Below are 18,144 nucleotides of genomic sequence, written 5' to 3' on the forward strand. Positions count from 1 at the left end.
TAGCCAAGGTACTTGGCAACAACCAATGTGTAAAGATTCACCATTTTGAAGTGATGGCCAGAGTTGTCAATGTTGGTGTAGAGGTGTGCTTGTTTGCGTTTGCCGACGTGTCTGCTGCATGCGCCACATGCACAGATCTGCTGCACTAATATGCATAGGTCAAATTCTTCAGAACTTGATTTTGACCATTAAAGCTGTGCAGATGACACAGTTATATTTAGCTACGTCTCCAGATGAGTACAATTGAATTGAGGTGTTGTTACCTCCTAAAGCAGATAAATAATTGGATAAGCCAAAGGTTTCTTCAACTAAATCAGAACCAAACTGAGATATTTGTTTTCGGGAATAAAGAAAAGAGGATTGCTGTTAGTAAATACCTGTACTCACAATCTTTAAAAACCGAAGACCAAGTCCGAAACCTTGGTGTTCTGATAGACCCATCCTCAGTCCTCAAGGAAACCAACGCACAAATAACATTGGTCCAACAGTACAAGGGAGAAGGGTGAGCATTGGCTCATTTGCATGAGACAGAAAAGCCCCCTCCAAAACTTAGATTTCAACCAAAGTGTAATCTAAGTGGGCGGTAATTTAAAAAAAACTTTTTTTTTTTAATTGGTAGCATCCATAAGAGGGACAGCCACTATCTCAGAGGTGCCCACACTCTTTTGCCCCAAGATTTACTTTTTAAGCAGCCAGCCTGGGGTGGATGGGGCGGGGAAAGTATATGGGGGGTGGGCGGTGGGGGCTTTGCCTTGACTGCCGTGGAGAAAACAAGAGACGGTAAATAGGAGGCCACCTTGCTAGAACGGGCGTTTTTGTGTCACACGATCGACCAAAACCGCCTCGGCGATCGATGCACTGGGCACCCCCTGCACTATCTGAAGAAATAGCAGAAACTGCTAAGGCTTTGACAAACATCTTCTATGCTCTCAAATAAAAACGATTCAAATAGTTGACTCACATTCTTCGTTTGGATCGTCATCCGAGCTGACCTCGGCGTATTTGGGCTTCTCATTGATCGTACTTCGTTTCCTCTTATTCATCTTGACTCGTTCACAGAGGGGCATGGTCGACTCGATCTCAGCAAGTAACTCTGGAGGCAGCTCCTTCAAGATGGCGTGGTCCACTCCACCTTGTCGGGATAAAAGTTCTCATTAGATGTAAGAGTGGAGGAAAACATGGAAGACATACTCAGGTAGTTGACAGTTTTCCTACTTTTGCTAGACTTTCCCGAAGAGAAACGGTTCTTTCCAGACTTGCTGTGACGAATAATTCTTTGGATCTGGTCCACCGAAAGCTTTTTCAGAACTACCACAGGCTTGGACCTCTTCTCGAAGTCCTGCACCAGACCCAACCGCTCCAGTTTCACTTTGGGCTGGCTCCAAATGTGACTCTCGGTCGGAACGCCCTCCTTGTCGCGTTTGATCTGAAAAAAGAGATAGCAGATAGGGATGCTGCCCATTAAGTTTGAAAACAAATGCTCAAATTGGATTTGTAATACAAAAATATGAAATGGCACATGATGCAAAATTATGAACTAAGCAACTGTTAGCCTTCAGTTAATTTCTGGTAAAGACAAATTGCGGTGACAAAAAGTTTAGATTTTAAATACCAATGTATGGCCCACAGGACGTAATGCTGCAGTGTAGGACTGTCACAATCTTTGTAGAATCGATTATCGTGTACATATTTTGTCGAGAACTTGCATAACACCTCCCCCGACCGCATGGTACAAAATCAAAATCAATCAACCTTTGCTCAATGGTCAACATTTGTGATTAGCATTAGTGCGCTAGCGATTACCATTTAAACTTCCAATGAACTCACCCAGAGATCATATTTACATTACACATTTAATAGAAAAAAAAAAATCACTTATAGATGATGCTCTGCCATTTTTGGGAAAGATCATCAGTGGCCCAACACTGCGTCCGTCTGGAATAAATCTTTGTGTGAAACAGTTCTCGGGACGGAAACACACACGGTTCCTGGCTGAACCTTTCCTTACTTTTTTCATCCGGGCAAGATTCAAGGGAGAAATTTTGCATTAACCTATCTTTGAAGTCAACTTAGCCGAGTTATTCGATTGTTTTTTCCCCCCAGGCTTACTGCATTGGCCTTTTTTATAACTATAAACTCCGTGCACAATTTCATAAACAACCCAAAACATCTACTTTAAAAATGGTTTAGGCAGATTTTGTGAGAAATAAACCCAATACAAACAAAGAAATGGCAAGACTAACGTGAAAACAAGGGAAAGCGGTGGTATGATTTTGTGAGATTGCAGGCAGTGACAGCTAAATGATTGGTGGCTATTGCTGTTTGGGTCGATCCAGATCACCTTAGGGATCTGGAAGTTCTTCAGTGCGCCACTTTGTCCTCCCAGGAGGTGAGCGGGGAAAGAATCTGGAAGCCTAGCGCCGGAGGGAGTGGCAGCCAGCTTCAGACCGTCTTGCCTATGGCTGCTACGACCAGGCTCGCTGACGGAGGAAGCCCGAAACCCGGACATATCTCGGTCACTTCTCGAACAGGCATCGCCGATTTCGCTCCGATGCCTCCTATCTTTATCGGATTCCCTGTCCCTTTCCCGTCCATGCTCCCCTCGGCCCGAGGACTTAGGAATGTCCGCCCGCCTGTCTGAAGACTTGTCATCGTGTCGGTGTTTGGACAACTCCCGACCGTCTCTTCTGCCGTCATGTTTGTCAACCCTGTTCTTGATGACCTCAGGTCGTCCGTCCGGTTTCAAACGCAAGGCGGTGTCAGAACCTTCTACGGCAGCAGGCCCGCTAGCCGGTTCCTCGGGCCAGCGTTGAGCTTCTAGGGCCGGGACTGGGGCAGCCAGTAGACAGGGGTCGAGCTGGCCGTCAGCTCTCCCTGCCTGTTGGAGGTCGATGCTCACCGTGAGGGGAGGACGACTGGCACCGTTCCCAGCTGCTGTGGCCTCTTGCGGAGTCAGTTTGCCAGCATTGCCCCCTCCCGTAGGTCCGCTTCCTGGGGCCCCTGTGGGACCACCTGGTCCGCCGGCACCTGGCTCCAAAGGGAAAGAGTCTTGTCTCCTCTTCTTCAGTGGCTTGTCTGTTGAAAAGCATAAACAAAAATTAGTACAAATTCCATGTGAAAAACAAAAAAAGCAATGTATTGCGTACCTTTGTCCAGGACTTCCTTCGAGCACTTCTCACTGGCCGCCTCTCGCTCTATCCGCTCAATTTCAGCGAGGGCGTCGAGCTCCACCTCGTCATAGGGGGAACTAGGAGGCTGGAGACCAGCGACGCCGCCTACCTGCTGGTGGACCTGTTGGTGTTGGGCTCCCAAGTTCTGCTGGAGAACAGGCACCTGCTGGAAGCCGAGTTCCACGTCCATATTGTCCATGTTGTGCTCCATGCCTGGCATGGCGTCCCCTGAGATATCAGCCATCGATTAGTGTTGCTATATCATTAAATATTCTTCAAACTTTGTGTGTTTGCCTACCCGGTGGATCAGACTCATTCGACTTGACCCGAGACAACTTGAGCGTTAATTTGGTGGAGTCCTTATTTGGCGAGCTGACAATGTCGTACATGTCTTTCTCTTCTTTCACAGCAGGAATCTTCTTGTGGAGCTGTCGTTTCTGGTCCAGTCCCCCCTCCCTTGGCGATGGTGCATACGGAGGTGGCGACTGCAGAATCAGTGGGGGACGCGAACCCGCTTGTGAGGAGGTGGCAAAAAAAAAATAAAAATTTAAAAGTGAAGTCCTCGCCAAATGAATAAATGTGAATTCAACATGAGGGCAATGCTGGTCGCAAGAAAACGTCTCCTTACGTTTTGGTGTCCCTTCACCCGCAGCTGGGGAGCAGCCAGACTGTGGCGACCTCAGAGGGAATGTTGGATTTCTCAATGCGGAGTCACCCTCCTGAATAAAATACACATAAGACAAATTTAAAGGGTTTCCATACAATCTGTCATGTGTCCGGCGTGTTTTCCCACCCATCGAATGTGAAATTAGTTGTGTCTGTGAGCAAATCCTTCTGGAGTTCTGGACCAACATTACATTACAGTTGGGCCAAATAACATTAAATGCCCCGTACCAAGTTTTTTAAAGCCCTTAAAGAACTTCTTTCCAAAAAGTGACGAGTGACAAATCTAGCAACATTTGAGAAATTGTGGTGGCTTTGCACAAGCACCATTTATTTGCAGCCTGAACGTAGAGATGTAATTAAGGAGTCTCACTGAATTTCCAATAACGCAAGAAAAAGTCCTGAAATAAACCGAGACGGTCTCTTTGTGGGAACTCAGAGATGCCGTTTAAAGTTTGCAGTTCAGGGTTGCGATATTATTTTTAAAATACAAGAAAAATACGTTGGACAATCACAAAGAACGTGTGACCCTTAAGGACACTTGGCACTCTCTTCCTCAAGCAGATGCTAAGCTCTAATTCAAAGGTGGGCCATTTGTTTCGGAAAAAAAAAATGCCTCCCTCAAATAGATGCTTTCTTTTTCCCCACTGGCAAAGCAAATACAATGATCTTAGTTTGCAGAAAAAAAATACATAATAGTTTGCGGAAAAAAATACATAAAAATTCTGTAACAGTTATTGAAATACTACAAAAGCCCTCTATCAGACTGTAGTTGAGTAAATAAAAGTCCTCAACCCCTATTAACCATGAAAACATTTTACTGACAAATACTCATAATATTATATAATAGTTTATCATATTGTAAATTAATTTATAAAAACTTTCATGCCGAAGGAAAAAAGATTCATCACCACTAATATTTTGTCTTTCTGTAGTTCATTCAGAAACTTCCACTGGGACTGAAAAGTTAATTTAGACATTTTGTCGTACCTCACTGCCGAGCCGGTGCACGATGTTCAAGTAGTCGTCATTGCTGTGTCTGTCTGAGTGGTGATTCGCGGCGTTGGCCAATTGCCCCGATACCTTGCCTTCGTGGAGGGTTCGTATACTTCCCGGAACCATCGGACTGGCCACAGACACTTTGAGAAAGCAAACGCATCATGTTATTGAATTGTGAAATCCTTAAGTATTACCCAGGGAAATCCTCAGAAGGAATTTTCGGTTTTAACATAAAATAATTCCGATGGGTTCAACAACTTCACTTACGTTGGTAAATTGATTTTATTTAAACTCTGTGTAACAGTAGTGGCTAACGTATAGCTTTTCAGGTAGGTAACCTTCTGTCATGCCGTCTCTCTCTTAAATTTCCTCTTTCCTTGTATGATGAAGCAACCGGAAATATTAATGTTGAAAATGTATCACCATTTAACAAAACACATGTTAGCCAGAAGAAAATTCAATTTGGCGGCAATGACATTTGATACTATTAACACGAACCCTAGTATAATGATAATAATAGTTCACAGCTGCTAATATGAAATAGCAGAGAGGCATATTTTCTATTTTTTATATATATTTATATTTTTACATTATATCACAAAGAATTGAAGCAACCTGGGGTCAATAAAATAATAAAATTGGTGTAAGACTCACCTTGTTGTATTTGTTGGTGTTGGTTGTAGCTGGGTGGTTGTTGGTGGGGGTACTGCTGGATGTAACCCGGGGCAGGGCTCTGGGGCGTGTAGGGACTGGGAACCGGACTTTGCTGGCCCAAGTATCGACTACTGGAGCCTGTCTGGGGGGCCACGAAACGACTAAAAGGGAAAGAGGAACACTTGAGCAAATGTGAGCAAGAGCATTAAAGGGGATAAATTACAGAAAAATTACATTTTTTAGATCCAGAAGACTACTGTATTAGTATTAGCGTACTAATTTTTTCAGGCGCAGTGAACCCCACGGTCTGATTTCCGATGTGGTAAAAAAGTTTTTTATTTCCGCTAGCCCCGTAGCTCAGTGGTTAGAGCACTGGTTTGGTAAACCGGAGGTTGTGGGTTCGTATCCCACTGGAGCCTCCACTCCCTGAGAAGGGATGCGTCAGGAAGGGCATCCGGCATAAAAATTGTGCCAAACATAAATGTGCGTTCACGCTGTGGCGACCCCGAAAGGGACAAGCCGAAAGAAACTTATTCGTGGCTATGAGCTTAAAAATACAATAAAACTTGTTCTAAAGAAATGGTTTAAACATGTATTAAAACTGTGGATGTTTTTTTTTTTTTTTAAAGAGTATTAGGAGTGAGAATAGTGAAGTTTGATAAATTTGATGGACTTATTTTACTGAAACCGTTGCCTAAGCTAAGTGGTTCATTTTCGCCTATATTCCTGAGATTTGTGAGACGTTTCTTGGGTTGATTACTTTGCTCACCTTTGAACATTTTTGGGGAAGATAGCATAATATAATACAGGCGTTGGTGTTCAATACGTTTTTTTTTTTTGTTTGTTTTTTTTTTCCATCTGTTGCACATGCAACTGTGGACTTTGATGTCCAATTTTGTGTTTTTATTGTGATATGTTAAAAAGTCCCCAAAATTCAATTGCGATTTTACGGCGCTCATGTTTGATTCAGAAATTGTTTTGTGCTCTGACCTACCTTGATGGATTGGGAGAAATCGCTGCCGGCTGGAAGTTTGCCGACTGGGCCGGACTATGCATGGAATTTTGGGTGATCTTGTACTGTTGTACCATCGGCTGCTGCATAACATCTGTTCAGGGAAGGAACGGCAATTGTTCAGACAAAACATGTGTATAAAATTCCATTAAAAAGTGATGTGGTTTTGAGGAGAGTACTTTTTTCCCTGAAGATGCCAGGGTTTCTGGCCAGCATGGTTTGCAGCAGCAGTGGCACGTCTCCCTCGGGCTCATCGCTGCCCAGGTTGTCCTTCAGCTCTCTGCAACAACACACAAAACAACAGCCACTTTCAGTCTCATTGCGATAATAACGGCATGCCATCAAGGAACCAATTAAAATTAACGTTTATTAAAAAAACTTTGCTTTTTGCATTTTCAACAGCTTCACATTTAACAGCAACAAGAGAGTTTACGATTCAATACGACTGTTGATTTTTCCTTAATACATTAAATACGCTTGAATGTAGGTAGTGAACACTTCAAAAGAGAATATACAACTGAATCGTTGCGATATACTTTCAAAAGTTTTTTCACCATCTGTGCTCCCTTTTTTTGAGAGGGGGGGGAGATGAGGTGGTGGGAGGTCAATTCTATGCCCATTAAGAAAGAGGGCCAGGTCTATACTTGACCTTTCCGACCTGTCAAGAGTCGGGTTAGTGACACGTTAGTGATACGTAAATTCACAATGTCATGCAAGAGAAACGTCTATTTGCCCATTTGTAACACATCAGACTTTTAAGACAGACCACTGGGTTCCATTACGAGTTAAGTCAAATGAATACAGCCACTCAATATTACTCGTGATCTTTCCAAGCGAAAAGTACTCACTCTGCTTTACATGCGCAGTACGATTCCACTATTTTATCCTGTTGGATTTCAATATGAAGTTTCTGAGGCGATCCCCAACATTTCGCTGTTACTCTGACATTGCGTCCTGCTCCGTCCAAAATCTTAATTCAGTGTACATATCCTTCCGTGAAATAGTTGAGACGTCTCTGTAGAACTCTTTTGGACAAGTCTGACGTATTTGGCAAAAAACATACCCCAATATTATCTGGAATATGCGATAGAGAATCAACTTCAAACATGATCTGTTCAATCTCCATTTTGGAAGCTTGTGGGACATGGCTAAGGGGGCGGAGCTTAAGATCGCCATCGGAAAAGTCCATCGTCTTGGGGTCTCTTTGTCCTCTGAAAACATGTGCAATGTGCATTGCTGAGAAGTCTCCTCTCACGGCTTAGGAGCCAGGAGTGAAGGCACAATATTTAAGTTCCAAGGGGTGGGGTTTTCAGAGCATTCAGTCCACGCCCACAGCCTCTGGAAGCTGAAAGATTGTCTCAGTCCTTGACTATTTTGAAGCCTGATTTTACATACGATATCCTATGTACTTTAAACAACGTTTAACTTGAAATATGTTGTAATATTCAGAAATACCTTTTTTTGGCTGACAAAAAGAGCTCATTTTGAGAGAGGTAAAGAAAAAATCTTTAAACGCACAAGACATACCGAAAATGGAACAAACTTGTGGCCCAAAAACCACGTTGAGGACTAATGATTAAACTAACGGTTGTTCATATAATTAGACGAACTCCATGTCAATCATTACAGAAACATCACAGATTGCCGGTGATGAAACTGTTTATCAGTAAAGGCTGCATTAAGGATTTTTCTCACGAACTAGTTTCAAGGGATGCTTGAAGAAACAAAATTGAAATTTTAATTTAATTTACATTTTTTATAAAATGGTCCAAATTATAAGTTGATAATATTTTGCACCAACACAATTTATGAGGCTACCAATTCGAAAAGTAACCCATTCAGCAATTGAAATGTTACACACAGTCAATACTGCACAGACACACTGTGACTTACATGTGCTCAGTGGAGACCTGGTTGAGGCCGTGGGCAAGCTGGGAGGCCAGGTTCTCGTCCCGGGAACCCAGTAGGCAGTTGACTTCCTCTGCGATCCTCCCATTGTACAAGAGGCTCTTAGTGGTGGTGGCCGGGAGTGGGGATGGAAGGGGCAGCTGGTTCAACACTGAAAGGAGAGCCGAAGGAATAACACGTTTGCTGCTCATCAAAAAGGAGATTCATCAGCTGTGTGATGAGGTAGAAAACAGTGGACATCACTCACAGTCTGTTAGGCTAGCGATCCCAGCGAGAGTGGTGATGGGAACATGAGGCATATCCCCATTCATGCTTGAGGCGAGGGTGGGGGGGAGTGTGTTGATACACAGGTAGATCAGGGGTCCGATGGACGACACCCGTCCTCACATCTCCTGACACCTGAGGGAGGAAATTAAATAGTGCTTAGGGGCTGATTTGCTGATAAAAACCCAAACTACAAAGGAACCTCTAAAATTGTAGGATTGATTAAAGGATCAAATGAAACACATCAGAGCTATGAAGGAGCAGCTTCGGCAAGGTTTGTTTTTGATTGTGAGAATAGAATATACACGGGAAGTTATGTGATGTACGTGTACACCGTATGCATAGTTTATCTTTATTTAGAAAGAGGTTACATTACTACGCAATCATTGTTTGAAGAATTAAATGTGTGACGTACCTCTGCGACACAAATCAAGGTTCACCAGGAGTAAAAAAACATTGTGGTTCAGATTTCCTGCCGACCCTAACATTTTTACACCATGTAATAAATATGTCAGGGGGCGTAGTTCTCCACAGCCACGCACGCATTTGCTTTGCGCAAACGCGCCCTACACACTGCTAAGTCAGGTGTTTGACAGGCGACTGCGGGGCCATGTGCCATTTCCTCATGCGCAACGATTATATTGTGTATTTAAGCCTTGCTTTTCATGCCACTTCTTGCCAGATCGTTGTGTGTACGTATACGCATGTGTGTTCAATTGTGTCAAAACAAATTTGCTCTTTCCTGACTCCAATGTGTAATACTACCGGTGTGATGGTCTGAGTGCTCCCAGTGCTGAAAAGTCTCCTTGTGATATGCGTGTATATTTTGTAAACTTCCGGGCAGTCTGAAACATCCCCATCCATGCTTCAACGTGTGCCATTCAACAACGTGTCGCTGAGTGTTTATGTTCGCTATGGACGTCTCAGAAAGATGAATACAGCGAACGTACATACAAGTGTATATCTTTTTTTTTTAATAAATCAACTTTTGTTTTAAAGTTAGGTTAGGGTTAGGGTGCAACGTATGTTAGCTCCCTCTATGTAGAAGAAGGGGAACTATGAGACTGGGGGATTTCCCAGTAAGCATCTTTTATGTACCCAGAGTTCCCTTGTTAGTAACGCATGCGCATTCATTACAAGGAGACTTTTCAGCATGGGGAAGCGCTCAGACCGTCATACCGGCATCAAATTTTGCAATTTCTCTGGAAAACAGCGGCAATACTACACAACATTTATCCGATAGCACCGTATACAATCTTTTACACTAACTGAGCTTTATCTTGTCAAATGAAATACTGGTCGGAGAGGTGCAAACAAAAAACGCGTCACCAGTCAACGCGATTGACCATGGTGACAACAACAACAACAACAATGTGCCATGTCAATGTACAGTTTCTGTGTGTTTGCGTGTGAGTGTGGGGGGAGGAAATGGGGAAAAAAAAGTGGGAGATAAGATGAGAAAAAATGTGTAGCTTATTACCAGTGCTTGAGAGAGAAGTTCATTAACCCAAGTCATCCAAATCCTCTTTTAAAATTGTGACCCATTGGTTCTCTTGGGTTAAAGGAGTACTTGAGGTATAATCACATACTTTAACATAAAACAGCTAGGAAGCAGGCTACAAAAGATTACGTAACCTAGCAAGCTAGTACTAGCACTAACGGTTGTACATAAACATGCCGGCATTCTGTAGCATCATGCGCTAATGCTTTGTTAAACATTGCTTTGTGCGCGTGAATAAATATGCAATCCTATTGGTCAACGTCAAGGTGCGCGGTTGGAGAGTTGTTATGTCACACTACATGGAAGAGATGTGTATATATAGGGGAGAACTTGCTTGATTTCAAAGCTTAGTATTTATTCAAAACTGAATGTAAAAAAAATACCTTAATAGAATAACCATAAATAAAATCTATTTTAAAAAATAGAAATAAAAAGAATACAGACATGGATAAAAATATTAGAATGCCTGGGATGATTGTATTGTCTATTATACATAAATATATATGCTTAAAAAAATCCTCTAAGTATGCTGGTACAGGTATTTAGCAAATACAAACAACGTTGGTACCGGTAATCTTAATTCACCGTAAACGGGAACATTTTTGTCTGCATTCATGTCAGACAGTCAGCAGGAGAAAAAAGTATTTGTCTTTATAGAGAAAACCATGACTATTATCTGTAAACGTTGTGCAGTGTTGTGTAGGGTGAATATAGGGTACATTCGGAAAACCACTGCAAGTGCGCTCTCTACACTCCGGGACGTTTGGACACTCAGAGCATTGTTGGAGTGTGGCGCTCGGTTAATCACCGCGCCGCACTCTGGGAATGCTGGAGCAGACTCCCGCCGCTCTGACTGAGGAGACGGCGTGGACGGAGAGTCTGGCAGGATGACATGTTTACAGGCCGAACTGACACATTCAACAGGGCTGAGGCACTGGCACATCCCTGTCAATGGCCAGTACGGTCATTTGGTAAATAATTGGAAAATGAAAGAGTGTTCTTCCTCTCCGAACATGTACGCTCTCACAGCGTTGGGAGAGCATCATTTTGAATTTCACAACATACCCATAATTTCTATTTTGCTGACGTGACGTCTCCGTCACAATTTTTAAGATGAGCATGACCTACACACCACCTCACTCTGATTTGGATCCTCTTTTTTTTTAAATTAAGAATAACTTCAAATAATATAAGGGAAGACTTCTTTTTGGTCGCTCAACCTGCTGAATGTGCAGGTTCTAAACCGGTTGTGTGTACATCTCAGTAGCTCCCTTGTCAATGGCTAGCTTCAGATGTCCATCTATGGCAAGCATGAAATCTGATTTGTCATTGGCTGGCCTAAGCATTGCTTTTAAGGAGAAGCGCAAAAATGAAGTGCACATGCAGTTGCGAGTGTGTAAAGTTTACATTCTATCGTTGACTTTAAGAATAAAATATTCAGAATAAGATCAGAATCAATATTTGGATCCCTCACTACTATTATATTGCTGAGTAATTTAAGCAGAAAAATACAGAAAAGATTGAATTGTTCCTCTCACATTCAGAATGGAGACGGCGTGACAACAGGGCGCTGTGACAGTGATAATTCACAGTGCTGGTTGACAAAGTAATTGGTTCAACAAGCCCTTGACATTCCAATTTGCCCTTGTCATTTTTACGTGCTGCTTTCCTCTCTGATTGTTTCTGAAACTGATGATCCTGTACACAACACGTACAGGACACATTCAGTCACGTGAATATTATGAAATCAGTTACAAATTGTGTGCACAGTCCTTTCTTTCTTGGCCTTGGAACTCCCGAGCATTTTTTACAGTGTTACAAATGTGTAAAAAAGGGACAATTTTATTGAAACAGTTTCATTGCTACTGCTCTTTTGAGTGATGCAAAGATGAGAAGTTCACTCTTATCACTCGCAGCACATAAAAACACAAGCTCCTTCAACCTGCTTGTAAACAGTTCTGACTAGGGTTGCAACTAAAGAAAATTTTAATCAATCCATCTTTTATTTTGATGAATTTATTAATTGGATCAACAAAAACTTTAATTTCCATCCCTTCATTAAAAAAACATAACATTACTTCAAATTGACTGCAGAAAATGCAAAAACACATGTTGATTAAGACTCCATGAATGTTTTCATTCATTAACATAATGCGCAAAAAGCAAAAGCAGATGTTTGCTAATGTCTTATTTTCATCAAATGCATTATTAGCCTGTTTTCATGGAGATGTACAGAAATCTGTTGAGATGCGGAAATTTTGAAGATTTGGACAATTTAAAACCCATTCGTGGGCAGCGTCCCATTTTTAGGACATCATGATTTTCACACATTATATCCTTCAGTGTATCCAAATATTTAAGTGTTTTAATCTGATTCTGACTCTGGTTTTTGGGACGATCGACTAAGAAAACCCAAGTACCCTTTTGCGGGCAGCATCCCATTTTTGGGACAAGATTATAAATGAGTAAAGTTATCATATAACTTAACCATAAACGAAAAAGAAGTGTTATTTCCTTGATTGTGGCCTGTTAAGAGACTTTTATCTCAATAAGTCAAAAAATTGCCACCCTGTTCATGAATGGGTCAAATTAAACAAGGTCTTTAAACAATAAATCAATTATCAAAATAGCTGATTAGTTTGATAATCGAATTGCTGTTGAGTAATCATCACACCTTTACTTTAGACTGTGACGCAGTTTTCATTATGAATAATCACAACACATTGGGCTACTGCCCCTGTACCTTGTCGGATAATGCTTTGCCAGCTCGGGTGGACACAGTGTCATTTCAGATGAAAACCAATCCTCCTACGATCTGTTGAAAAGATAGAAAGAACACCGCATTTTAAATCAGACTTTGCGACTGGTACATGCGACTGATAAAGAGAATTACATAAAATTAAAATTTTGAGAAAATACCATTAGGTGCGACAAAGCATCACACGACATCTACCTTTATATTAATGGATGTGATTCCGAGACAATGCGGCCGGGTTACAACATGCAAAAATGGGAACAAAGAAAGCCACGGTAACATTGTCAAATGTTTTCAGCCCAGGATGTTAAAAGGACTTAATTCTTGATCGGGTTCAGGTTTAGCGGAAGATCCTACGATAAACAGAATTCCAAAACGTTTTCAGCACAATAAGCCAAGCCAGATGAAATTACCTAATGTTTTCAGGACAAGATGCTAAAAGAGCTTTTGAGGCAAGCACACGTGGTCTCTTTTCTGCTAAACTGCCTACTCAGGGAGTTTATAAAGTGCTTTTAGTGGTGTAGCATCCTCACATTTCTATGAGTACGAGCACAGGCGTACAGTATCAGTGAAATCAGTCTATTGCTAGTTTTCAGCAAAGATCCTGTGACAGACAAAATTCCAAAACTGCTTTTCAGGCCAGGTAAACAAAACCCCACATATGTTTTCAGTCCAAAATACAAAAACAAAAAAAAAAAATTGCCTAACGTGTTCAACCTACCATCCTACGACGGACAAAATTCCACAAACATTTTCCGCACACGAGGTTGATCTGGGTAGAATTCTTAAAATTGTTCAATCCCTGAAGTTAAGGCAGAGAAAATTTGCAGAGATTACGTCAAAATTTACTAAAGCTTTTTAAAAACATATTTTACTATAAAAATTGGAAACCTAATAAACCCATCTTGTGAAACTACCACAAGCTGGGGAAAGCAGAGCGTGTTCTCATCTTTAGGAATTTCTCATGTATTACAGCAAATTCCGAGGCAAACGGTTGTTGTGCTACCTGGTCCGCAAAGACGATAAATTACAACAGCACAAATATGTTTTGCTTTTCGAGTGGCTTGTTTTTCGTGAAGCTAAAGCAGAAGGGTACCAGTGATGAAAAAGTAAAAATGTGTGAACCAGACAAAGGGCCGAACTGTAACAAAAGAAAGTGGAATGCTTGCATGTGAAGCAGGGTTATGACAGTAAAGGAAAATGACAAAAATAAAAAAATTTATTTGGAGGGGAAAAAAAACATTTTTTGCTGCATTGTCTGTTCATAAAAAAAATTATGGCAAACGTATCCTTAGCTTTATCTTTGTCAATTTATTTCATAATTGAGCTTTGTGGGTTGATCTGAAACCTAGTTTTGCTCCAGCAGTTTTTCACATTTGATATTTTAATCCGACTCTAAAAACAATGTAAAACTAACAATATGAAAAACAAAAGTCAAAAAGAAATGCAAACTAAAAGTGACGCAAAATCCCAAACTATTCTTTGTCTGAGGATGTATGTTCAGAATCATATGGCTAGATCAACATAACACATAAAAGTGTCCACGTGACACGACTCGTCTCCCGGGCACGTGCAATTTGTCACCACTTCGTGCATCCGTCATCAGTTTTCCACAACGCGACGCATCCTCCTTTTACAACAAAATGCCATTCATTTTAGTTCCACTTTTATTCCCGTCAAAAATGATAAAAAGCTTCATTTATTCTTAGACAACTCTGTATCAACGACTCAGATTGTGTGTTCAATTATATGGCAGCCGCCTTATTGAGTTATGAATTTAAAATAGCACAAGACATAAGGTCCACTTCCTTAAACGTCATAATCAAGGGGTGATGAATTTTACTTCACGAGGGTCCCCTCAGTTTACGACAGTTCTGTTACTGCGGTGGCGACGTAACACAAATGCACACTGCGGTCAAAAAGCGCAATAGAATATCGTTTACCTGTGCTAATGCAGTAATGAAATCATAAATACAGTTAATATTTGGATGAAAGGTACTCGCGTTTTGTCATCCAGGGCAAAACATTTTTTTTCACCTCCAAATGAGTATGCCAATTAAGTGTTCAAAAGTGCACTGCATAAGCGTGATTATACTTTTTCAACAACTTTTTTCCCCCCATTTTACTCTTTTAGTCTAGCATTCCCGCGACCCTTGCTTGGAAAATGTGTGGACGGACTGGAATATAAAAATAAATATAAAATCAACCTCCTGCCCAAAGATAGTTGGGATAGGCTCCAGCACTCCTGTGACCCGAGTGAGAATAAGCAGCTCAGATAATAAATGGATGGACTTCCTTCAGCGTTAAGGCCTCTTGATAGTCGCGCCTGCGTCGACCACACTGAAATCACTTCTCCTCTCCCACATGCAGTTTCCCTTTAGACTTGGGTGCAAACCACGCACACAGTTTTGAAAATGTGCTGCATTTCTCCTCCAAGTCAGAGGTGCCGCTACGGCCGGTATTGGCTCGGACAACACAGCGTGGAGTTTCCTCAGTGCATTTTGGTCATTTCTGCTAGCAAGTTTTTAAGTTCCTTTCCATAACAAGGAACAAAGCAATGACAACGGCGACTGTGCTAGAGTGTCAGCTTGAACAAATGGACTTAAATGAGCAGACGATAAGTTAAATTAGGCCGCAAAATCAATCGACAGGGCGGCGATATAGGTGATATGTGGAACCGGGAGGAACGGTGAGTATGTCGTCACACCATGTGACTAAAACGGGCCTATCACGAAACAGGAGCTCCACGGCTTTCCCCACCAGAAATGCGGGCCAACGCGTAGGTCACGTGATGCAATGCGGGCCTTGTCGACGACCCAGGGAGTATAAAGTGGCCTTTAAACCGAGATGTAAACAAAGGATTATTATTTTTAGTTTGGGTTTTATTATGCAGCAGTCAACTTATTTTTACACTTTTACAACATGGTGACGAAGGGGTGATTAACTTTAGTTTCACTAGAAATAATCGCATAAAGTTTTTTTTAATACTTGTTTTACACTAAGAATATTCACATGCATTGTCTTGATTAAATGTTACGGATGGGTGTTTATTTATTATTTTACTATGCAGTGCTTGATTAGTTGTTTTTACATGCCTGCAATGGCGATAGTTTAACTGCAGAACTGGTTAACGCAATTTCCTGTCAGAAAAAAAAAGAACAAATCCAACAGTTGATTCGACCTTCAAGCTTGTACTATTTGGGTATAAATACCGCAAAAGTAATGTACTTGCAGATATCTGCACGACTTGCAATAAAATGCAACAAGTTTAGCAAACAACAACAGTGTTCCATTGCTATGAGACGGAGTTAATGCTCAGAAGTAGGGCGAGCTAGAAAACAACAAAACGTAAAGATTGAGGGTAAGGGGAGGTGTTGTAAACATGAAGGCGTAGTAGCACGTCTGTGGGGTTTTCCTTACTCTGAGGGGGACGTGTGGGCTACAGCTGACAGCTGGGAGACTGACAGTCAGGGGAGACGGCAAAAAAAGGGCAGCAGAAGCTCCGTGAATCGAGGTGATCATCCACATCTCCACACCAAAACCATATGGATGATAATAATCATGTTTAAATGCGATATAATCATTGGCGCACAGTTCAGTGAAGAGTCCTAATTGGATGATGAGTGTCATCTTTAAGAAAAAAAAAGAAATCATCAACAGACTACTCCCACGAAGTTGTTGACTGAAGCCATCCAGCCCCGAGCTAGCCGCGTTGCTAACGCGGTGGGAAAGAGCTCAGTCCGCGGGTCGGGTTTCTCCCACGATTCAGTGGCTCGCTCGGTTCGGCTAACGCTGGCTATCTTCGGGTGTTTTGAAGTTAGCATAATATTTATTAAACCCTTGCAGTCGAGGACTCGGGGGAGGAAGCGAAAGGACGAGGCTGAAAAGTGTGTGTGTGTGTGTGCGGTGGGGGGGGGGGGGACTAAACCAAGTTTGTGAAACAAACGGGGTGAATCGGAACTCCCGGAGGCAAGCGGCCCAATCCCCGGGGTTGGACAAGTGACACCCAGCTTCGAGGCCGTGCGCCTGGGCAAGAGCGAAAACACACCTAGCCATAGCTGACGCGGCTAGCCTCGCGTTCCCTTCCCGACGCCGTACCCCCTTCCCCCCCACCCCCCGACACTATTGTTTTTGTTTATAAGTGCGTTTTACATGAAAAACTCGAGCGCACAAGACACATAGGTGAGCGGATTTACCTTCGGATGTGGCGCCCAAAGGGAGGGGAATGTTTTAGCTGGATTTGTGTCCGTATCTCTAGCTCCCCCTTTCTTCTCCTCCAGAAGGAACTCGGATTGGCTCGCCGAGCTAGCCCCGCTCGAGCTAGGTGGCTAGCTCCCTAGCTATCAACAATAATCCGGGGTCGGGCTCGGTTCGCTCCTTCTTCCGTCACACAACTCGCGGCCGAATTATTTCCACGTTTATCGGCGTGGCGAACGTCCTTTCTTCGCCGTCGCGGATGACGCGGGCGACGAGCGCGAGCCAATTGTTTTTTTTTCTCCCCCCCCCCGAACGTAAAAAGGAGAAATGTGACGATTTGTTGCGATCGGCCAAAAGAGGCTCTCCTCCTCTCGTAGAACAAAATGCCGACCGGAAGTGCCGCCGCCGAACTCGGGCAAAGATCTCACGAGTGACTCCCTCCATCGGCACCAAAAAGAAATACCACGCGGCGCTTCGCTCTCGGTGCGCCAGGGGGCGCTCTCGGACAGTTAATAACTACACACGCTTTTGTTGTTGAAGTCTCACTGAATAAAATATTAGTAGATTGGATACATTAACATCATGAATTTTCCGACCTTTACAAAGCAGAGTTCCCCATATTGTTCGTCATTTTTACTCACCACGGTACCGCCCTATCTCGTCATCCCAACAAAAATATAGTAATTGTTTTTCCATATACAACTATCAAAAATTTTAAAATACAGGAGCGTATACACCAACGTATTTATCAAAAACAAGACAGCGATTGTATTCCCGGACAGCTGTAAAAAATACCAAAAAAACGGGGAAAAGGGAGAGAAATCAACAAAATGCTAAATGTAAAAAAGCTTGATCCAAAAACTGAGATCGTCACCAAAATTTATGAAAATATTCTTTATTATTATCACCCTTGTGAAAGATATTTTACACTAAATAATAATCCACTATAAAATAGTCTTCTAATTAGATATTTTATAAATAAATAATACATGGGTGGGACAGTGGAGCAGCTGGTAAAGCG

The 18,144-nt window shown here is 42.2% G+C and overlaps 1 protein-coding gene across 3 annotated transcripts in view; it reads right to left on the reverse strand.

The window, feature by feature from the left end:
• The window catches only part of nipbla (NIPBL cohesin loading factor a), a 38,922-nt gene extending 21,384 nt beyond the window's left edge, over positions 1 to 17,538 (reverse strand). Inside the window, exons 1-14 of one of the 3 annotated variants that reach the window (XM_061816347.1) lie at positions 17,123 to 17,538; positions 12,915 to 12,986; positions 8,654 to 8,805; positions 8,392 to 8,557; positions 6,678 to 6,778; positions 6,481 to 6,592; positions 5,487 to 5,647; positions 4,824 to 4,972; positions 3,799 to 3,889; positions 3,469 to 3,684; positions 3,147 to 3,398; positions 2,900 to 3,075; positions 1,216 to 1,426; positions 962 to 1,132 (exon numbers count right to left, since the gene is read on the reverse strand). In XM_061816347.1, coding sequence (XP_061672331.1) covers positions 962 to 1,132; positions 1,216 to 1,426; positions 2,900 to 3,075; positions 3,147 to 3,398; positions 3,469 to 3,684; positions 3,799 to 3,889; positions 4,824 to 4,972; positions 5,487 to 5,647; positions 6,481 to 6,592; positions 6,678 to 6,778; positions 8,392 to 8,557; positions 8,654 to 8,717 — 1,870 coding nt within the window. In that variant the 5' untranslated portion in view covers positions 8,718 to 8,805; positions 12,915 to 12,986; positions 17,123 to 17,538. Of the gene's footprint in view, positions 1 to 961; positions 1,133 to 1,215; positions 1,427 to 2,341; positions 3,076 to 3,146; positions 3,399 to 3,468; positions 3,685 to 3,798; positions 3,890 to 4,823; positions 4,973 to 5,486; positions 5,648 to 6,480; positions 6,593 to 6,677; positions 6,779 to 8,391; positions 8,558 to 8,653; positions 8,806 to 12,914; positions 12,987 to 16,346; positions 16,733 to 17,122 lie in introns of those variants that run through there. The other 2 variants (XM_061816345.1, XM_061816346.1) reach the window with 2 other exon arrangements.
• Between the last annotated feature and the right edge of the window lie 606 nt (positions 17,539 to 18,144).

This window comes from Syngnathoides biaculeatus, chromosome 4, assembly GCF_019802595.1.
Source record: "Syngnathoides biaculeatus isolate LvHL_M chromosome 4, ASM1980259v1, whole genome shotgun sequence".
Taxonomy (NCBI): Eukaryota; Metazoa; Chordata; class Actinopteri; order Syngnathiformes; family Syngnathidae; genus Syngnathoides; species Syngnathoides biaculeatus.